The sequence below is a fragment of the Pristis pectinata genome, chromosome 4, assembly GCF_009764475.1.
Source record: "Pristis pectinata isolate sPriPec2 chromosome 4, sPriPec2.1.pri, whole genome shotgun sequence".
Lineage (NCBI taxonomy): Eukaryota > Metazoa > Chordata > Chondrichthyes > Rhinopristiformes > Pristidae > Pristis > Pristis pectinata.
Window position 1 is genome coordinate 101,364,151 of NC_067408.1, and position 20,635 is coordinate 101,384,785.

The following is a 20,635-nucleotide window of genomic DNA, read 5'->3' on the forward strand; positions in this document are numbered from 1 at the left end:
TTAATTCTGAGTTTGAATTATTTTCCAAAGGTGCCAATCTACTAAGGTAATGAAAAACGACAATCCAGATTTTTTCAGCCATTTCAAATGGAATACTATAAGGAACTCTAAATAAAATGCTAATTTCCTACATTCACTGGGAGAAAAAGCAAAAATGACAAATAACAAGAAAGCAAGTCACATAAAGAGCATGCAGTGACCAATGGTTTAAGTCTTGAATCTGATTAAAAGAATGTATTTTACAATATTCATGAAAGACAAAACTCTATAGGAAACCAGAGTGGCTGTTTATTGTATTCAGTGAATAACATGCAATTTAATATCAAACTGTCATATTAAATCTCATATTATTGAAACAATTATCATTTCAATGCATATACCATTTAAAAATCCCAACACCAAAAGGGAATATCAACAGTTCTGAAATGTTACAGAAGTAACAAAAAAAAAGGTGCATGGGAATAGAAAAAGTGATTTGTGAACTTGTCCATTGTAATGTTTTTTTCCTGGATAAATGATGTCCTTTCATCAATTCCAAGGTATAAAAACTTTGAATCTCTATCATATATTTATTTCTGCACATAATTTTTTTCTAAATGTTTGTAAATATAAACAGCAGTTTCAACTTTGGAAAAATGATTATTATATCCCGTTAATTATCAAGGGATAATTATTAACAGCACATTAAAAGTAGTCACATTCCATTGATTTTTTCATTTATTCCCATTATAATAAAATTGACCAGTTACATAAAAAAATGCATAAGACTTAGAAAACATGCAACAATTCTTGAAAGGCTAAACAATTCATTTTAAATCAAGGCAAAATTTATACTTTGCTTGGACTAACTTTGAGATATGGCTCTTGTTTTCCAATTCTCTCCATGCAGCATGAAGTACATTGAAATTTTGACATCAGTTCAGTCTTCAGAAACTGTTTACTCTGCACCTCCAATCAACTCAGGGTTGAGATGGAGAGTTTGGAATTAAAAAAAGGCAATACATATTTATGCTAAGTGCATTTAAACACAGTTTCAAAAGAATTCAATCCTCTTAAAAATAATTGCAGCACTTTGTCTTTGGACGAAAAAAGCAATTGCATTTTGTTAATATTTGACAAAGAAAGAAAGAGAAGTTCAGTCTTCAGTTTTCACATTTACCCTTGTTTATCCACATTAATGGACCCAGTCTTTGGGGTTTTTCAATATCTCTAGTATTTCTGCCTCTTTGGTGCCTTTGGCAGGATTATGCATATATTCCCATCTGCACAACAAAAAACAAGCATAGAATATGAATGAACTACAGTCCTGACATCCATTTCTATTTTTGAAAATGACAGGACTTTAATAATATGCATAACTTTGTCTCTTTAACAAAAACTGCATAACTGTGCAGCTTTCCATGTACCAGTGGTTACACTTCGTTCATCTGTTAAATCTCCACTTCATTTTGTGTGGAAATCACTAGAAATGAGAGATTTCAAAATCACCAACGAAATGGCTGAATAACCAGGGCTGGGAAATAATAACTATAAGGTCTGAACAAGGAAACCAAGTTAGACTGGATAAATTCCATGTCAAGCAAGTTACAGAGATGGAAGGAAAAGGAAGCTTTCCTATAATAAAGATTGCCTTTATTTTGGACCTCACTATTATTTTAACAGGAACTTTGAGCCAATATTGCAAAAACAAAAACAAGAGTGACCATTGGTATGGAAAGAATAGTTTCCAACTCCAAACTATAAATTTACCCTCCATCTGTACAGCTAAAATTTTATACAGAAGCATCAGGATGTTGTAATGTCTCTCCCAAATCCATTTCACTGCCTTCAACTGGATGAATTTTAGAATCGAAGTGGAACACACTCACAGGATTAATATAGTATGTTTAGCACTACCAAAAGGGGATAAATTTCCCAGCAATTTTGTTTGACTTGGCCTTGATCACCATGTTTCAAGAAAAAGGTAATGTATTTTTGATGCTTGTTTAGCATACAACAGGTGTTCTGCCTTTCTGGATATGCACTATTTTCTCGTTTCTTGTAATCCTTCTGAAAGCTCCACCCTTCATCATTTTGTCCAAGTTTCACATCACTTTCTGCTTGCGGACCCAGACAGAATGATTGTATTGAATGTACACCTTACCCATCACATACCTGTTATTGTCTGTATTTTTTCACCATAATTAGGGAGTACAGGCAAGTCAAAAGATAAAGATCAATTGAGAAGACGGAGGGGTAAAATATGGAAAGCTGTGGAAAAGTAAGGGCAGCCATTTGCTACTTTTTGCAGAAGGAATGGATAATTTCACAAACAATGTCCATTTCAACAACACAATGAAATGCAGTTTGGGAATGCAGTTTTCAGATTTGGAAGTATTCAGGTCAGAGTAAAATGAGAGTGTAAAATACACAGCAGGGCAAAACTAACATAGTTGGTAAAAGTCTTACATCTGTGTAATTCAAAACATGAAATTTCAAGAATCTTGAAGTATACATGTTATTTTATATAGCAAGTACCAGCACAATTATACTTAATCCATCAACATGGCCCCAAGCTGTAGGTCCAAATGATGGCAGTACACCTGCATTTAATACTAGAAGGTTAATAGACAAAGACAGTGAGACAGTCAGTGTTTGTGATGAACCTGTACCTCGCTGTCAGTGGAAGAGACATCAGAATGCTTTCTATCCTGGACCCTGGAGTTGCCAGACCAAACTTTGTTCCTCGGTCATAAACAAGGTTGAATTCTACATATCTGAAAGAGATCACAGGGAAAGAACAAATGGCAGTAGGTAGGAAGGCAGGAGAGAAATCTGACAATACACTATGGTAATGTTAAATTACAGCAAAACACAAAGATTGCATCTTTCTGCATTAAATTTGATTGCATGGTACTGGACTAAAATCTGGAAAAACTACTGCAGTTTTAAACAATTTTTTGAAGATCAACCAATTCTCAACACTTTCTATCATTAAAAAGTATTTTCAAGGCTGTGGGAAGAGGATATGACTATTCTTTCTTCACCAAAGAAGCTTCAAGCCAATTGTTCTGGCCAAATGAAGACCAAATACACACTGCCATCTACTGGAACTCTTTTGCATATCAATTTTTCATAGAATTTGCTTCATTTTTGTTTGCCGCCTCTACTCTTCTTTGACATCCTTGTCCTCACAATCATGGCAAAAAAGTAGAGGCACACAAAAGATATTTTGAAACTTTGTATACAAGCCATTCACCTTCAAGTTCTTACACTCCTTCAAATTTGGCCCAACAAATTTTAAATTTTCAAATATTCTGCATCAGGACAACCTCCAGTGAAGGCAGTTAGTAATAATAACTCAAGTAAATTGGGCCCGATTACCTCACTGCACAATTCATTGGTTTCATACCAGCCTGCGAAGGAATAACCTAAATTTTGCTTGAAAAAGGAGAGCCAACTCTTGTATCAACTACATATGGGAAATGCAATGAAACTATTTGCCTTTTATATTTTTGAACATATTGCATTTCATATTCCTTCTCTGTTCAAGACAGCCAGCTGCTGCTGTTGATTTGAAGGGCTAGCGATACTTTGACAACTCCCTAAATACTGGGAAATGGCAGATATTATCAGTATCTCGAAATGGAAACCCCCGCCAAACTGAAAATATTTCCTTGGAAATGCAGAAGTATTTCTGTGGACTTCCATTTCTGCCTCAGCTCATATACAAAGCCCACCCATAACATGAGAAATAGAAACAGGAGTTGGCTACCTGGCCCTTCAAGCCTGTTCTGATCATGGCTGATCTACTACCTTATTGCCATTTTCCTGCACTTTTCCCATATCCCTCAATTCTTTTAAATATCCAGAAATTTTATTGATTGCTGTTTAAAATGCCTCTACAGTTCTCCAAGTTAGAGAATTCCAAAGGTTCACATCCACTAAGTGGAGAAATTTCTCGTCTCAGTACTAAATTGCTTACCACATGTTCTGACATTGTGACCTGTTATTCTCGATTCCTCAACCACAATAAATACTCTCCTTGTTAAATCCTGCAAGAATTTTGTAAATTCCAATGAGATCACCTCTCATTCTTCTAACCTGTAGAGAATATGGACTTAGTCCGCCCAATAGCCCCTCACATGGTACTGCCACCATCTCAGGAACTAGTCTCGTGAACCTTTGCTGCACTCTCTCAATGGCAAGTACATCTTTTAGGCAAGGAGAACAAAACTGTACACAATATTCTAGCTCTCACCAAGGCCCTATACAATTACAGCAATAAAACCCAACATTCCATTTGCCCACCTTAATGCATACTTCACACGCCTGCCAGCTTTCATTGATTGGTATACAAGAACACCCAAGTCTTTTCGAGTATCAACTTCTCCTAATCTCTCATTATTTAAAAAAGTTTGCTTTCCCGTTTAGTGCACCTGAGAGGCTAACTCATTCTTTTTTTGACCATGACTTAATTCCTCAGTTTTATAAGTGTTGCCTTACTTGACTCAACGTGTTCTTCATCAGCAGGGTAACCTGTCTAGATAAAGCATGAGGCATAATAGAAATATGCAGTATGGCTGAAATTCAAATATAACACTGCTACTGGGACCCTTACAGCATCCCATGGGAGCCTCCTCCTTGACTGTGAAAATGCTGAAATGCTGTTTCCCTGGCTGCAGAATTACTAACCAGGCATCATAGCACCCGGATAAAGAGAAGAAATTTCTTTACTCACAGGGTTTAGAATATTTGAATTGCCCATTTGCAAGATCAAAAGCAAAGCATTTTTGAACACCATGCCATCAAGGGATATGAAAAATCACATGGGAAAGGGGAAATGAGGTGAAGGATCAGTCATGGCTGAGTCAAGAGGTCACAGTCTCAGAATAAGGGATTAACAATTAAGGACTGAGACATGGAGAAATTAATTCATTTAGTGGAAGATACATCTTTGGAATTCTCTAACCTGGAATACAATAGAGGCTCAGTCAATGTGCTGGGGGGCAACATGCATAAGGGGCCAGATGGCCTTCTCTTGCTGCTGTTATGTTCCTGTAATTACAGGCACCTAAAGGCAACGTTTCATTGTTCCAATTCCACCTCAAAAGCAAAAATCATAAATAAAATAGAATGTCCTTCCTTGATCAAATTTCCAGATGCAAGGAGCTCTGCAATATGGGGCACTAAAATTTCTTGCAATCAATTGGTCAACATTTATAGAACATATAGACCAATTCTTGGTTTATAGAATGTGTCCCTTTAAATCAACACTTCTGCATCAAATAGCTATTAAATTAACTATTCACTCCCACTCTACATGGGTAAACCTTTGAGTTCATTAAGGCCCTGTGAAATGCAAGGAATACATTGCTATTCCTCCATATTTAAATGGAGTTCCTATCTGAAAGGAGACCCCTGTGCTGTTTATTTCCTACTGCAAATATGTGTCATGCACATTATATGCCAATGATGTGCATTCCTCCCCATCCCAATTACTTTTTGCAAAAAAGTACATTTGGAATGCTGTTACCCAAGACAGTTGCTAGAAGGGAAGTTATATATTAGCATCAAGTTAAATAACTAACATGACCATCACAGACTTAAAAAGAGCTTATGAATTATAATGGTGCTTCAAATCACATCTGGGCAGTGCATTGGCACAGCAGGTAGTGTTGCTTTCTCACAGCTCCAGCAACCTGGATTTAATCCTTACTTCTTGTGCGCTCTGTGTGTAGTTTGCATTGGTTTCCTCCAAGTGCTCTGGTTTCCTCCCACGTTCCAAAGACATGTTGGTAGGTTATATGGCTACTGTAAATTATCCCTGGCAGGAGGATCACAGGGGAGTTGATGGGCATGTGCAGAGCAGGTTACAGGAATTAAGAGTAATGGGACTGATAGGATTGCTCTGTGAACTAGCATAGATTCAATGGGCCAAAATGGCTTCTTCTATGTCATAAGGAAAAAAAAAGAAAGCATCAGATTACTACTACATTGATCTTAATGAAACTAAGTGTTGCCAATTATTTGCAGCTATTTAACAACCAGACTCTGATCTTCTTTGGCTAAAATAAAAGCTAATGAAGGCATTTACTAAAAATCTTTCCTATCACTTATTATGTTGGATCATGGGTATGAATCAACTTTCGTGAATGAAAGTGTCAGATGGAATACTCTCCTCGCACCATGGTGAGTTTGATTTCTGGGAAGAAATATACGGAGCCCATTACCGAGAAAAATTCTCTTGCAAAAAGATGACAGCAACTATTGACATAGAATTGAAGATTGTCTTGAAGATGAGCAACACATTTACAGTAATTTCCTATGTTGTTATGCTATTTGGTTCAACAGTGGTTCTCTGTAGCTGTGAATCATGCAAAACTTAAGACAATTTTATGTTTGTTCTGTGTTTAATTTTAATAATGCACAGATTATTTGATTATCACATTGCTGTATGTAGATCCTTGCAGCGTGCAAATTTGATAATGCATTTCAAATATTACAATAACAATATTTCAAAGGAGCTTAATTGATTATAGAAAACTTTATGTATTCTCAAAGGCAAACAAAAGATACTTTATAAATGCAAGTATCTTTTTATGGGAAAGAATATACTTCCAAGTTACCACACAGTGATTAAATAATCAGCTTCTGCAAGGTACTTTCCTTTAAGGATTTCATTCAACCTACCTGCCTCTGCGGAGTTGCTGCCATGCTTTCTCCTCTGGTGTAAAAGAGTCATGGAGGTGCTTCTTCACAATGGGAATGTAACAAGGAACTACTGCCTGAGCACAGCTACGTACAAATTTTAAGAGCTCATCTGCTGAGGGAGAATTCAAGTCATCAAAAAATATGCCACCTACTCCTCTCCGCTCTCCACGATGCTTGATGACAAAATAATTATCGCACCTTTATGTGGGAAAGTGGGAAGAAGGCGATTACATATTGATAAACATTTCTAATTCCTTTTTCTCTCACTTCTGCAACAGCTAAACACTACCACTGTGTTGCATATGATAATGTACATATTAACATGCTTATAATTGTAATTACTACTTTGGGTCCAGAATTGGAAAGCAAATCTGATTACAGGGCTAGGGAAGATCACAAACTGCATAAGAATGGATTCATGTATTAAAAATGAAAAAAAAAAGCACAAATAACTGGCACATAAGAAGTTTGGATGGAATTTTTACATATTGAATTAACAGCATTGAGTGATAGAGCACAAATGGAATTCTACAAAATTGCTTCATGCTGGGATGCAGCTTCCAAACACTCAGAGGAAAGGAGATCCAGCTACTTGTTCCAGCAAATGAGGCATTCATCAGATGAATTAAGGCCAATTGATAAAACACCTCCAATGTCAAATTACATGGGCAGTTGTGGCCATAACAGCTGCTAGAGTGAGTAATAGGAGAGTGGTAGAGGAAGGTGAAGATCCACTTGCAGTATAACTCAGTTATGATCACTTTTGTAAACATATCCAAACTGTTTCTAAAAAAAATAAAATAAAAGCCTGTGCTCTTCTGCTGCATGTTCTTGTAGAGCGGCACTGGACGTCAAGCACTTCCAGTGCTGGTTAATCAGACAGGCATCTCAAATGTTGCTCTTCCTTTGCCTTGGAAAATCAAATGTATAGTTTCCAATGTGAAACATGCGGCACTCTCCCCAAAATGTTTTGGGACAGGCATGCAAGGTCAGTAGAGAACAGCAAAGATACAGATGCTGAAATACTTGATAATGGAAAAATCCAGAAGTGATAGTAGACTCTCAGCTTGTTCTCAATAATACCTTGCAGTTTTGGATATCTTCCTTATAGAACAAAAAAGGGTGGTGGAGAAAAGGAAAACAAATTAAGGACAATTATGGAGGGAGTATCATTTGTTTTGTTTGCATTAAACTGCTAAAAATAAGGAGGACTCTTCCTCAGCCAACAGCAATTATATATTGATTTCTGTACATGGGAGTATGTTCAAGTGCCAATTGTTAATGTCAAATTTTACCATCCATATGAAAGATCATCAAGAGACAGTTGGTGTAATTTTACTATCTTTTTACAGATAGAAATTGGCAGATATGACATTGTGGGCATCACAGAGTCGTAGTTGAAAGAAGATCACAGCTAGGAGCTAAACATCCAAGGATACACATCCTATCGAAAAGATAGGCAGCTGGGCAGAGGGGATGGGGTGGGATGGCTCTGTTAGTAAAAAAAGAGAAATCAGGTCCTTAGAAAGAAGTGACATAGGATCAGAAGATGTAGAATCCTTGTGGGTAAAGTTAAGAAACTACAAGGGTAAAAAGACCCTGATGGGAATTATATACAGGCCTCCAAATAGTAGCCAGGATGTGGGGTACAAATTACAACAACAGATAGAAAAGGCATGTAAAAAGGGAAATGTTACAATGGTCATGGGGGATTTCAATATGCAAGTAGATTGGGAAAATCAGGCTGGTACTGGATTCCAAGAGAAGGAATTTGTAGAATGCCCATGAGATGGCTTTTTGGAACAGCTTGTGGTCGAGCCCACTAGGGAAAAAGGCAATTCTGGATTTGGTGTTGTGCAATGAACCAGATTTGATTAAGGATCTTAAGGTAAAGGAATCCTCAGGAGGCAGTGATCATAATGTGATAGAATTCACTCTGCAGTTTGAAGGGGAGAAGCTGAAATTGGATGTATTGGTATTACAGTTGAGTAAAGGTAACTACAGAGGCACGAGACAGGAGCTGGCCAAAGTTGATTGGAAGGGGACCCTAGCAGGGATGATGGTAGAGCAGCAATGCCAGGAGTTTCTGGGAATAATTCAGAAGACGCAGGATGTTCATCCCAAGGAAGCAGCAGCATTCTAAAGGGAGGATGAGGCAACCGTGGCTGACAAGGGAAGTCAAAGACAGCATAAAAGCAAAAGAGAAGGCATACAATATTGCAAAAATTAGTGGGAAGCTAGAGGATTGGGGAGCTTTTAAAAAAAAACAGCAGAAGGCAACTAAAAAAGCAGTAAGGGGAGAAAAGAGGAAATATGAAGGTAAGCTAGCCAATAATATTAAACAGGATACCAAAAGTTTTTTCAGATATATAAAGAGTAAAAGAGAGGCAAGAGTGGACATCTGACCGCTGGAAAATGACACTGGACAGATAGTAATGGGGAACAAACAAATGGCGGATGAACTAAATAAGTATTTGAGTCAGTCTTCACTGTGGAAGACACCAGCAACATGCCAGAAATTCGAGAGAGTCAGGGGGCAGAAGTGAGTGTAGTTACTATTACCAAGGAGAAGATGCTTGGGAAACTGAAAGGTCTGAAGGCAGATAAGTCACCTGGACTGGATGGACTACACCCCAGGGTTCTGAAAGAGGTAGCTGAAGAGATTGTGGAAGCATTAGTAGTGATCTTTCAACAATCACTAGAGTCAGGAATGGTTCCGGAGGACTGGAAAACCGCAAATGTTACTCCACTCTTTAAGAAGGGAGAGAGGAAAAAGACAGGAAATGATAGGCCAGTTAGCCTGACTTCAGTGGTTGGTAAGATGTTAGAGTCCATTATTAAGGATGAAGTTTCAGGGTACTTGGAAGCTCATGATAACATAGGCCAAAGTCAGCATGGTTTCCTTAAGGGGAGATCTTGCCTGACAAATCTATTGGAATCCTTTGAGGAAGTTACAGGCAGGATAGACAAAGGAGAGTCACTGGATGTTGTTTACTTGGATTTTCAGAAGACCTTTGACAAGGTGCCGCACATGAGGCTGTAAACAAGACAGGAGCCCACGGTTTTACAGGAAAAGTACTAGCATGAATAGAAGATTGGCTGACTGGCAGAGGCAAAGAGTGGGACTAAAGGGGGCCTTTTCTGGTTTGCTGCCAGAGACTAGTGGTGTTCTGCAGGGGTTGGTGTTGGGGCCACTACTTTTCACGATATATGTTAATGATCTGGATGATGGAATAGATGGCTTTGTAGCCAAGTTTGTGGCTGATACAAGGATAGGTGAAGGGGCAGGTAGTGTTGAGGAAGCAGGGAGTCTGCAGAAGGAATACAGCGTAGGGAAGTGTACGGTCATGCACTTTGGTAGAAGGAATAAAGGCATAGACTATTTTCTAAACTGGGAGCAAATTCAGAAATCGGAGGTGCAAAGGGACTTGGGAGTCCTAGTGCAGGATTCCCTAAAGGTTAACTTGCAGGTTGAGACTGTAGTAAGGAAGGCAAATGCAATGTTAGCATTCAGTTCAAGAGGACTGGAACATAAGAGCAAGGATGTAATGCTGAGGCTCTATAAGGTGTTGGTTAGACCACATTTGGAGTATTGTGAGCAGTTTTGGGCCCCATATCTAAGGAAGGATGTGCTGGCATTGAAGAGGGTCCAGAGGAGGTTTACAAGAATGATCCTGAGAATGAAAGGGTTAACGTATAAGGAATGTTTGATGGCTCTGGGCCTCTACTCGCTGGAGTTTAGAAGGATGAGGGGGGATCTCATTGAAACCTACCAAATATTGAAAGACCTGGATAGAGTGGATGTGGAGAGGATGTTTCCAGTAGTGGGAGAGTCTAGGACCAGAGGGCACAACCTCAGAATAGAAGGCCGTCCCTTTAGAACAGAGATGAGGAGGAATTTCTTTAGCCAGAGGGTGGTGAATCTGTGGAATTCATTGCCACAGAGGGCTGCAGAGGCCAAGTCATTGGGTGTATTTGAAGCGGAGGTTGATACGTTCTTGATTAGTAAGGGCGTCAAAGGTTACATGGAGAAGGCAGGAGAATGGGGTTCAGAGGGAAAAATAAATCAGCCATGATCAAATGGCAGAGTAGGCTCGAAGGGCCTAATTCTGCTCCTATGTCTTATGGAGGAGCTCAAACTTTAGAAAAATTAAAGATGCCTTTAATTTTCCATTTATGGCAAAGTGCACAGTGATGTTTTAATGTATTTAACATGACATCGTTGTCTTCAAGGTTGCATTCTCATGGCCTAACTCTCACACATTACATGTTTACATACAAACTTATACCATCACTAGGGTGAAATGGGTGTCATTATTGTGAATTCAGGTGTGACTAGCAAGGATGCTAGAAAATGGTAGAAACTTCAAACACCAAAGATTGAGCAACAGGAAACTGCTAAAACTTTCCACATGGTTGAACATGATCAAAAAGTTCAAACTTTGGAGCACTCAAACAGTTGGAGTGCATAGGAAATCATACAGCTAGTTTCTCGTCATTAATCATGAGTGAGACATTAGCTTTAAACAGAGTGACCCACCCACTACAAATTGGCAAGTAACTGACAAGGAGTAACATTATAAACCTTTTGTTTGCCCCTGATAATGGCTTCCTAGCCCAAAGTCACGGTGATCTGCCTTCACATACAGAGTTTCGGCATAATCTTACAGATACCAAAAAAGTTCAGTCACTTATCTCTATTACAACTCTTGTCAATGTGCCCAGGTCACAGTACTTCAGGCCTGAAGGTTAATCTTAATCTCCCTTACTGCCAACCTTGCCTGCCTTTTTGTTTCCTTCTCTTCTTGGCAGTGATATCCATTTTCCCCTCCCTGCCTTTCAATGCAAGCAAAGATTAACAAACCACTTGAACCCTCCCAAAACTGTTGAGTCTTTCCCAACCCATCAATTATCTTACTCACTGCATGAGGCCAAAGCTCCTGTTGAACAATTATGAAAATCAGCCTACATCAACTTTGCACTAGCATTTAGAAATTTTGTAACAAATTCCCTGTTAGACTAGAAAAATCTATTATTTTGTTAAGAGAGATACATTATCTATTTTACTCACCATTTTTTAAAAGCTGGATAATAACTTTTATCATGTTTGTCACAGGCCTCCTTGAGGGTTTTGTGAAAATGAACAGCATCATCTTTATTCAGGTAAGTAGGGGTAAGGTCTGTCCCTCCACCAAACCACCATGTTTTTTGACCTAGCAGACAAGAATTTGCTGAGCTTAGTAGGCAGCCTAATAGCAAGACTTATTTCATATTTGCACAATTATTCAATTCATAGCAGTGACCTTTTGCTCTTTAATGGTGTTTCGTATGCCACCAGTCAAAACTGGAAAGTTTAAGCTCTACTCTAAACACTCCCAACATGTGGAAGTTGGAGATTGATCAAAAACGCCAGGGTAGTGCAACATCAGGAGTCCTCTTAGAAGTGAAGTGCACGTTGACCTACGAATTAGGTTTGGTTGTGTGTTTGGGCTCACTCCAAGAAGTGCTGGCAAGAGAAGAGTAAATGCTTAGAGTGTTGACATCCAGCAATGGGAACTGTGCTACACAAGTGCAGGCACTACCACCACATATTCCCCCTCAACAAATCATTAGCCTTATTTTCAACCAACTAGAGAAAAAAACACAAGTTGAAGTCCAACATGAAAACTTTAGCAGTTCTTCTCTAACAGATGACTCAGTAATCTTATGCTTGAGACAAGTGCATAAAAAGCTTAAATACAAGTGAGCATATCCCCATGAAAGTTAGAAAACTCCAATTATGTTGGTTTATCCAAAATCTTTTAAATTAATTAGGTCACATTTTTGTTTATTACATAACCCTTCTCAAAAAGAATGGCTTTACATAGTTGAGAGCTAGGGGCTGGCTAAGAGTTAAGGGGTGGCACAGTGGCATAGCTAGTAGAGCTATGGTCTAATCATGACCTCAGGTGCTGTCTGTGTGGAGTTTGCAAGTTCTCCATGACTGCGTGGGGTTTCCTCTGGGTGCTCCAGTTTCCTCACTCTTCCTAAAGGTGTACCAGTTGGTTGGTTAATTGGTCACTGTAAATTGCTCCTTGTGTGTAAGCAAGCATTGGAACTTGAAGGGAGTTGGTGGAACATGCGGAGAATAAAAATCAGGAGTGGTGTAAATTGGTGGGTGTTGGTTAGCATGGACTTATTGGTCCAAAGGATCTGTTCCCATGCTACATGGCAAGGTGGGTGACTGATCAGAGACAATGACTTACTGGTAGCTTGCAAAATTGATCATCTGATGTGCAATGCATATCAAAATATTTTATAGCTAAACTGTATTTCCTTTTGATTATTAATAAGTATTGCCCTCTGCATTAGTAACCTTGAGAGGAAGGAGAACCTTTGAAATCAATTGCGTCAACAATGCTCAAAATTGTACTAAAAAAATTAAAACCATTTAGTAACTCACACAATATACATCCTAGTATTGCCCCACTTTGTCGTCAATAAAGCAATTCAGGTAAAATATTAGCAGACACAATATTGCTGCACACAAAAATAAATTAGCAATCTACAATCAAATATATAGAATATTTTAATGTAGGTAATTACCATCTCCTTCTTCAATTTCAAAATATCGATAGTTGAAATGGATGGTTGGAACGTGAGGATTCTTGGGATGGATCACAGAGCTCACTCCCATGGCACAAAATGGCAGCTTCCCTGCAAACCAACACAACACATAACAAAGGATGACTAAACTATATTCAACATGTTTATTGAAGATTTGACTTTACACATTTATATCCTGCACCAAAGCCAGAACTTCTAGGCTTATAAAAAATTCCATTATGCTCAGATCAAATCAAACCAGCTCCATTAAATGATGGAGGTGCAGTGCTATGAGAATGGACTGCATGGTGGCTGCCAGCGGCAACTTAACATTCACAGCTGTAAATAAGCCTTAGGCTTTATTACATGGTAAAAAGGACCACATGGTACTCCACAAATAATCCAAGTGAATGTGACCAGAAAGTGATGGCAACATTTTGCCACTGACAGCTCAGTATTGAGCCACTGATCCTATGATGCTGGCACTGATATTAGAGTAGCTGATGAGCTCATTGCTACAATTGAAAAGGGACATAAAACTTCTCTTGAAAACAATGAAAAATAAAAATGTAAAATGGTGGAGATAATCAGCAGGTCAGGCAGCATCTTGTCAAGACTGAAACAGATGTTGTATTTCAGGTCAATGACTTTTCATCAACACTGGATACTAGAAACAAAACAAGCATAAAGTTGCAGAGAAAGGAGGAGGGGCAGAGAAAGTAAAAGAGGTCTCTGATAGGGTTGGGACCAAGAAAAACTGAACAATCCAAAGTGAAAGTGATGCCAGATGAACATAGTGCCACATTAGACATATTTTTCCTTCCTCTTATCTTTAAATGTTCTTAAGGAATAGGGAAACCCTGATTCACTCTTCTATCTTAACCAACACCCACTCCCCTTGTCATGGCACCCGACCATATGACCACCCGTCTTTTCACCCCCTTCCTGCTGTTCAGGGACCCAAGCAATCAGTCCATGTGAAGCAGCAAAAACATCATCTTATAAATTAAATATACTGCATTTGCTACATACTCTTCAACATTGGATGACCACCTACAGAAAACCTCCATTTAGTCTGCAAGGGTGACTCCAAGTTTCCAGTTCCCCATCAATTTAATTCTCTATCCCACCCAGACCTCTCTTTTGCCGTCTATCCTGTTCCAAAACTCAACATCTCAAAAAACACCACCACATCTTCTGACTGGGTGCACTCCAGCTTTAAATCTCACATTTTCTGTATTGATGTTTTCTTTCTTTCCTGGTAATGAGAGATTTCTTTTGACTCCTCCCATTTACATTTCTCCATGACATCTTTTGTTCATCAGCTATCACCACCCTCTTTCAGCTGACAATAACAACACGCGTGTTATTTGACCCTTCTTGTTCCTCACCCTACTGCAGACCTTCTGCATTCTTCCCTTTGCCCCACCCATTTTCTGTACACCTCTAAACTTGTTTCACTTCTAACTTTACGTAGTCCCGATGAACGGTCATTTAGGTGGAACATTCATTTTGTTTCTTTCTCCATGGATGCTTCCAGGATTTTCTGTTTCAGATTTCTCATATTTGCCAGTTTTTGGTTTAAGAGCAGGATAGCATCTACCTCAAGACACAACCTCGCTCAAACTGCTAAGCCCTCAAAAAGGAAATTAATTTTGGAATTCCTTAGGGATAGTACTGAATTTGGGTTATATAGTAAAACAGCTGATGTTAAGAACAAACTTTATGATGTGACTCAAAGATGCGCAAATGGAGAGTTTCTGATTCCATAAATTCATTAATATTTAGGGCCAAGGGAACGAGGAATGTGAAGAACCTCACTCAAGCTCATTTTATATTCTTTTTTAAATACAGGTTCTAGGAGCCAGTTGTCCAGTTTTGCAAAGTGTTCCACGAGGTTACATAAACCACTTAAATGCCAGGAGCTAGCTGTCAGTCACTGGTCACTCATAATAGGTTCAGAGACAGATATACACGAGAAGGAAACCAAGAGTTTAAACTGTAGAGTGTGATGTGTGGTTGGTTAAATAAACAGTATTGAGATGAGCAGAACAATACACTTAAGGGCATGTAGAATCTATTGCAGTAGGACTTTGGGGATCCTTTCATACATTTTTATTATTCCCACTATCAGCAAGAACTTGCTCCATTAATACCCAATTTGGAGACAACAATCAGTTCTGTCAATTTACAGAGAAAAACAAACCATTTTGGCACATGGTTCCAAAATAACAATAAAAATCCTGAAAGCCCAAGAAATAAAACAAAATATGATTTATTTAGTCACCGTGAATCAACTGTTTTTTTTAAAGCAGGATTTGTTAAATTAAAGAACTATTTAACATTTTTTAAGGAGTTGACATTTTTGTTTAGTCAGGGGGGAATAACATGTGTATATCAGATTTTTTGAAGTTATTTGCAGCTTTTCAATTTTAATTGATTGGCATGTATGCAAAAAGTCCAAGCTACACAAAGTGCAAAAGAAATCAAGAACGATTGGACGAAGAGAAAGGACGAAATTTCAGTGACATGTGTGAAAGAAAAGCTCCAAGATACACCTACTTTGGACCACTAAATTCACAGTATTAATATGCTGTGCTGAAATTGGGAGGTTGGAGGAACTCCAGATTCCGGACCTCAACTGGAGTTGGAGCACATACAGGTGTGTACTCCAAGTTCCAGGTAAGTGTTTGGATGGAATTGCGAGAAAGTGCAAAAGTTTCCAGTGAAGGATCATATAGCAAAGTAGCAAACCACAAAGCATTGGTGGAAGGGGATATGTGGTAAGTAGACCCAGGGAGCACTGTGACTGGGGATTGGGGGGGGGGGTGGTGGTGGTGGGTTGCGGGTTCAGGTAGAAAGATCTGAGGACTCAGGAGTACAGTTGGAGCATTAGGGATGGGAAGTGTTGCCATAGACAGGGAGGAACTACTATAATACCCAATGGCTTTTGTGGTTTTATACAATAGGTGCCTTTGACCCCAATTTTACATCCCAGGATTTCTCCCTTACCATCTTTTGACTTCAGTACTTTTCCTCTGCTCCTCATCTGCTTTGTAGCTTCTTCTGAAAGATTGCCAAATACCACAGAAACATTGACCCCGGCTTTCTCGAAGACTTTCCCATCTTGAAGCACACAGCTTATACCACCACCACCTGCAATAATAAACGAGCCACAATGTAATACTTTGAAAGAAAATTAATTTAATCTCCCAGGTCACACGTTTGCGATGAATACAAAATTTCTGCATAGGACATTCACCCAAACAGACTTTATTGAGTATTCACATTTTCATTTGCTTTTAAGTGGATTGTGGAAAGCAACGTAGAGGTATCTTCTCCTAAAATTATTACTGTACCATAATTGAGATTACAAGCTTATGTTAGCCTTTTATAACTCGAACTATAATATAAAGGAGAGGAAATTTTGCAAAGCATTGATCAGGCCACATCTGGAATACACTGAACAGTTCTGGACACTGCATCCAGCTTCTGCCCTCTTCCTTTCCAGTCCTGATGATGGGTCTTGACCCAAAACGTCAACTGTTTATTTCTCTCCGTAGATGCTGCCTGTCCTGCTGAGTTTGTCCAGTATTTTGTGTGTGTTGCTCCAGATTCCAGCATCTGCAGAATCTCTTGTGTCTCCATCTTACAAAGGGTATATTGTTTTGGAAGAAGTGTTATATAAAAATGCTCACACAAAAAAGCTTCAAAATATGAAAATCAGGTTTATGTAGACTGGTAATAGGATCCTTCGATCCTGTTGTGTGGCACTAAAATTGTGGGAATCATAAAATCTGCAGATGCTGGAAATCTAGAATGAAAACAGAAAATGTTGGAAATTTCCACACTCAAGAGAAAACAGGGCAACTGTTTTAGGTCAAAGTCCCTTCGTCACAACCGAGTTACTGAACAACAAAACCAGGATGTAACAGATAGCAATTCCACAAGAAAGCTCTGCCTTCTTGCTGCATATATTCATGAATAACGGTAGACAATTAAACAGCTAATATGAGGAGACTGTTACGTGCTACAAGACGAAGTTGGGCTGCACAGCTAACAACAGCGCATCCCTTCCTAATGCGTCCTCAGCCCTCTACTCTACTCCCTATACACTCATGACTGTGTGGCCAGATCCTGCTCTAACTGCATCTACAAGTTTGCAGGTGATGCCACCGTTGTAGGCTGCACCTCAAACAGCGATGAGTCGGAGTACAGGAAGGAGATAGAGAGCTTAGCGACATGGTGTCATGACAACAACCTTTCCCTCAATGTCAACAAAACAAAAGAGCTGGTCATTGACTTCAGGAAAGGGGGCGGTGTACATGCACCTGTCTACATCAACGGTGCTGAGGTCGAGAGGGTTGAGAGCTTCAAGTTCCTAGGAGTGAACATTACCAACAGCCATGTCCTGGTCAAATCACGTAGATGCCACGGTCAAGAAAGCTCACCAGCACCTCTACTTCCTCAGGAGGCCGAAGAAATTCAGTTTGTCCCCTTTGACTCTCACCAACTTTTAGCGATGCACAATAGAAAGCATCCTATCTGGATGTATCACAGCTTGGTACGGCAACTGCTCTGCCCAGGACCACAAGAAACTGCAGAGAGTTGTGGATACAGCCCAGCGCATCATGGACACCAGCCTCCCCTCCTTGGACTCTGTCTTTACCTCTCACTGTCTTGGTGAAGCAGCCAGCATAATCAAAGACCCCACCCACCCAGGTCATTTTCTCTTCTCTCCTCTTCCATCGGGTAGAAGATACAGGACCCTGAGGGCACATACCTCCAGGCTTAAGGACAGCTTCTACCCCACTGTGGTAAGACTATTGAACGGTTCCCTTATACGATAAGATGGACTCTGACCTCACAATCTACCTTGTGACCTTGCACCTTATTGCACTGCACTTTCTCTGTAGCTGTGACACTTTACTCTGTAATGTTATTGTTTTTACCTGTACTACCTCAATGCACTCTGTACTAACCCAATGTCACTGCACTGTGTAATGAATTGATCTGTAGGATCGGTATGCAAGACAAGTTTTTCACTGTACCTCGGTACAAGTGACAATAATAAACCAATACCAATATGTGAACATTCTTTGCCTCAACACTGGTGGGGACCATCGTGAGTACTAAAGACAGCGCTGAAGCATTCACAACTACGACGAGCCAGAATTGTTAACCATCTCAGCTTTCTTCTGAGATCCTCACCATTTCTGAAGCTGGTCTTCAGCCAGATTGATTCACTCCATATATATGGCTGATAGCACTAAGTACAGCAAACTCTATGAGACCAGACATCATTCCAGCTGGGGTACTGAAGTGTGCGTACTTTTGACCTCTTCTATTCTAATATTTACCCTGCTAATCTCCTGTAATGTATAACAATAAAAAAAAGAGCAGAATTCACCCATTCGGGCCCTCTCCACTAATCAAATATGATCATAGTTTATCATCCACTTCAGAATGCTGGCCTCATCTTCTCCCCATATCTTTTGAACATTAGTAAATCAATGACTTTTAATGATTTTCAATGACTTTCAACACATTTAATGACTTGGCTACCACTGCCTTCTGTTAGAGAATTCCATAGGTTCCCCACCTGTTGAAGAAATTTCTCCAGATCAGGGTTCTAAATGGCATATTCCACATCCTGACACTGTGAATCCCGTTCCTGGACTCCCCAGACGTCAGAAACATCCTCCCTGCATGTCTAATACCATTGGAATTTTATAGCTTTCAACGAGATCCTTTCTCTTACTTCCAAACTCCACTGAACAACAGGGTAACGGACTCAATTCTTCTAGTAAGTCTAGTCTAGTCAACCTAGGAATCAGTCCAGTAAACCTTTGTTGCACTTCCTCCACGCATGAACATCCTTTCCCAAATAAGGAGACCAAAACAGCTCACAACATGCCTGACACCAAGAGTCTGTACAGCCGCTGCAAGACATCCCTGCTCCAGTACTCATATCAACTTGCAATGAAAGTCAGATCAGGCAAAATAACCATGAGTGTGGTTCTGTAACCTGACTATACTTTTGTAAAAAGTAACCCGATGATTACTTCTTCCGTCATCCAAGTTACAAATCGCAGCTGAATTTAAAAATAAATCAAACTACTCAAAATAACTGACCATGACATAACGTCCCAAAACCTTGAGCGTATGTCTGCCAAAGAACAACATTTGTACGCTACATTCACATTGTTTTCGCATCCTCATCGATAACTGGTTTCCTAACAACTTCCTCTTCTGCATTTGACATACATGGTTACCAGCACGTAGATTTGGATTGTGAAATACCTTCTTCGCGGTGCCATCGGTCTACTTTGAATGCCTGACCACCGTCGACTTCAGCCAAGGCTTTGCAAACATCAGCCTGGACCTCCATGATCAGCAATTCCATCTTGGTCCTAATTTCATCCTTGTTCTCCAGCAGTTTGTTGATATCGGTCACCGGATCTGACATGAAGTGACTGCATTTCTGCAACATTTCATTCAACGCTTGCTGGTCTCGGTTGACCGGGCTTTTTGAAGCCATCAGAGCCCTGTTGCGACTGAGCCCAAAGCCGGCGACCGTCGCCCCGACCAATGCAGCGGTGCCCACCAGGAACCCCCTGCGCAAGCCATTGGCCCGTGCGGCCGTGCCCGAGAAGCAACGGAAGGTGCCGGCGGCGGCAGCGAGAGCCCGGGCCGCGGCCGCGCTGCTGCCATAGCTGCCGCTGCCCAGCGGAGTGCGGCGCAGCGCGAACAGAGCCAGGGACCGAGACATGGCTGCAAACCAGCGCGGCAGCCGCTCGCTGGCCGGGTCCGCCTTCCAAACGGTGACGTCACCTGCCGCGCGCGCCCGGCACCCAGGCGCTCGCGACCGCCCCCTCCCGGGAGCGCGGGGCCTCGGGGAACAGCCCCGACCGCTGCTCCACCGCGGTGCTTTGTGAGATTTGTAGTTTAATGCCCTCCTAGAAGGAGCTTGAGCCTACAAATCACAGGTGAGGACTTGCCTGGATGAGTGCAACACCAACTCTCAAGAAGAGTCATTGAGTTACCGAGTTATACAGCCTGCAAGTCACTGAAAATAATAATAAAGACCTAGAGATGCTGGAGATCTGAAATAGAAAGGGAGGTTACTGGAAGCACTCTGCAGGCCCAGGGAGTTAAGTCAACAATGTTTTAAGTTGAAGACACTTCATCAGAAGGCCCAGAAAGTCAAGGTGCTTCATGTCCTCCTCTGGTGCTGCAATTCTCCCACTGTGGGCAACGTGGAATCGGTCTCTCCTACTGCTGCAAGTCAGTGGCGCTCGATTTCCGCTTCGTCCACCAGCTGAGGGATGGCAGGAGGTGATAACCGGTGGAGGTT

At 40.3% G+C, this 20,635-nt stretch overlaps 1 protein-coding gene across 1 annotated transcript; it reads right to left on the reverse strand.

Annotated features, from left to right (window-relative positions):
- Nucleotides 1–266: 266 nt before the first annotated feature.
- On the reverse strand, nucleotides 267–20,196 carry cpox (coproporphyrinogen oxidase). Its single transcript, XM_052015000.1, has 7 exons — nucleotides 19,582–20,196; nucleotides 16,291–16,434; nucleotides 13,279–13,389; nucleotides 11,765–11,906; nucleotides 6,673–6,891; nucleotides 2,652–2,756; nucleotides 267–1,262 (listed from the first exon to the last, which is right to left on the reverse strand). Exons 1-7 carry the CDS (start codon nucleotides 20,048–20,050, stop codon nucleotides 1,175–1,177), a joined length of 1,278 nt encoding a protein of 425 aa, XP_051870960.1. The 5' UTR covers nucleotides 20,051–20,196; the 3' UTR covers nucleotides 267–1,174.
- Nucleotides 20,197–20,635: the final 439 nt, after the last annotated feature.

Coding starts and splice junctions, on each gene's coding strand:
- cpox (XM_052015000.1), bottom strand. CDS start 20,050: ATGTCTCGGTCCCTGGCTCTGTTCGCGCTGCGCCGCACTCCGCTGGGC. Junction 11,907..13,278: donor TGAAATTGAAGAAGGAGATG/GTAATTACCTAC, acceptor CTTGTCTGCTAG/GTCAAAAAACATGGTGGTTT. Junction 1,263..2,651: donor TCTCTTCCACTGACAGCGAG/GTACAGGTTCAT, acceptor TTTGTTGTGCAG/ATGGGAATATATGCATAATC.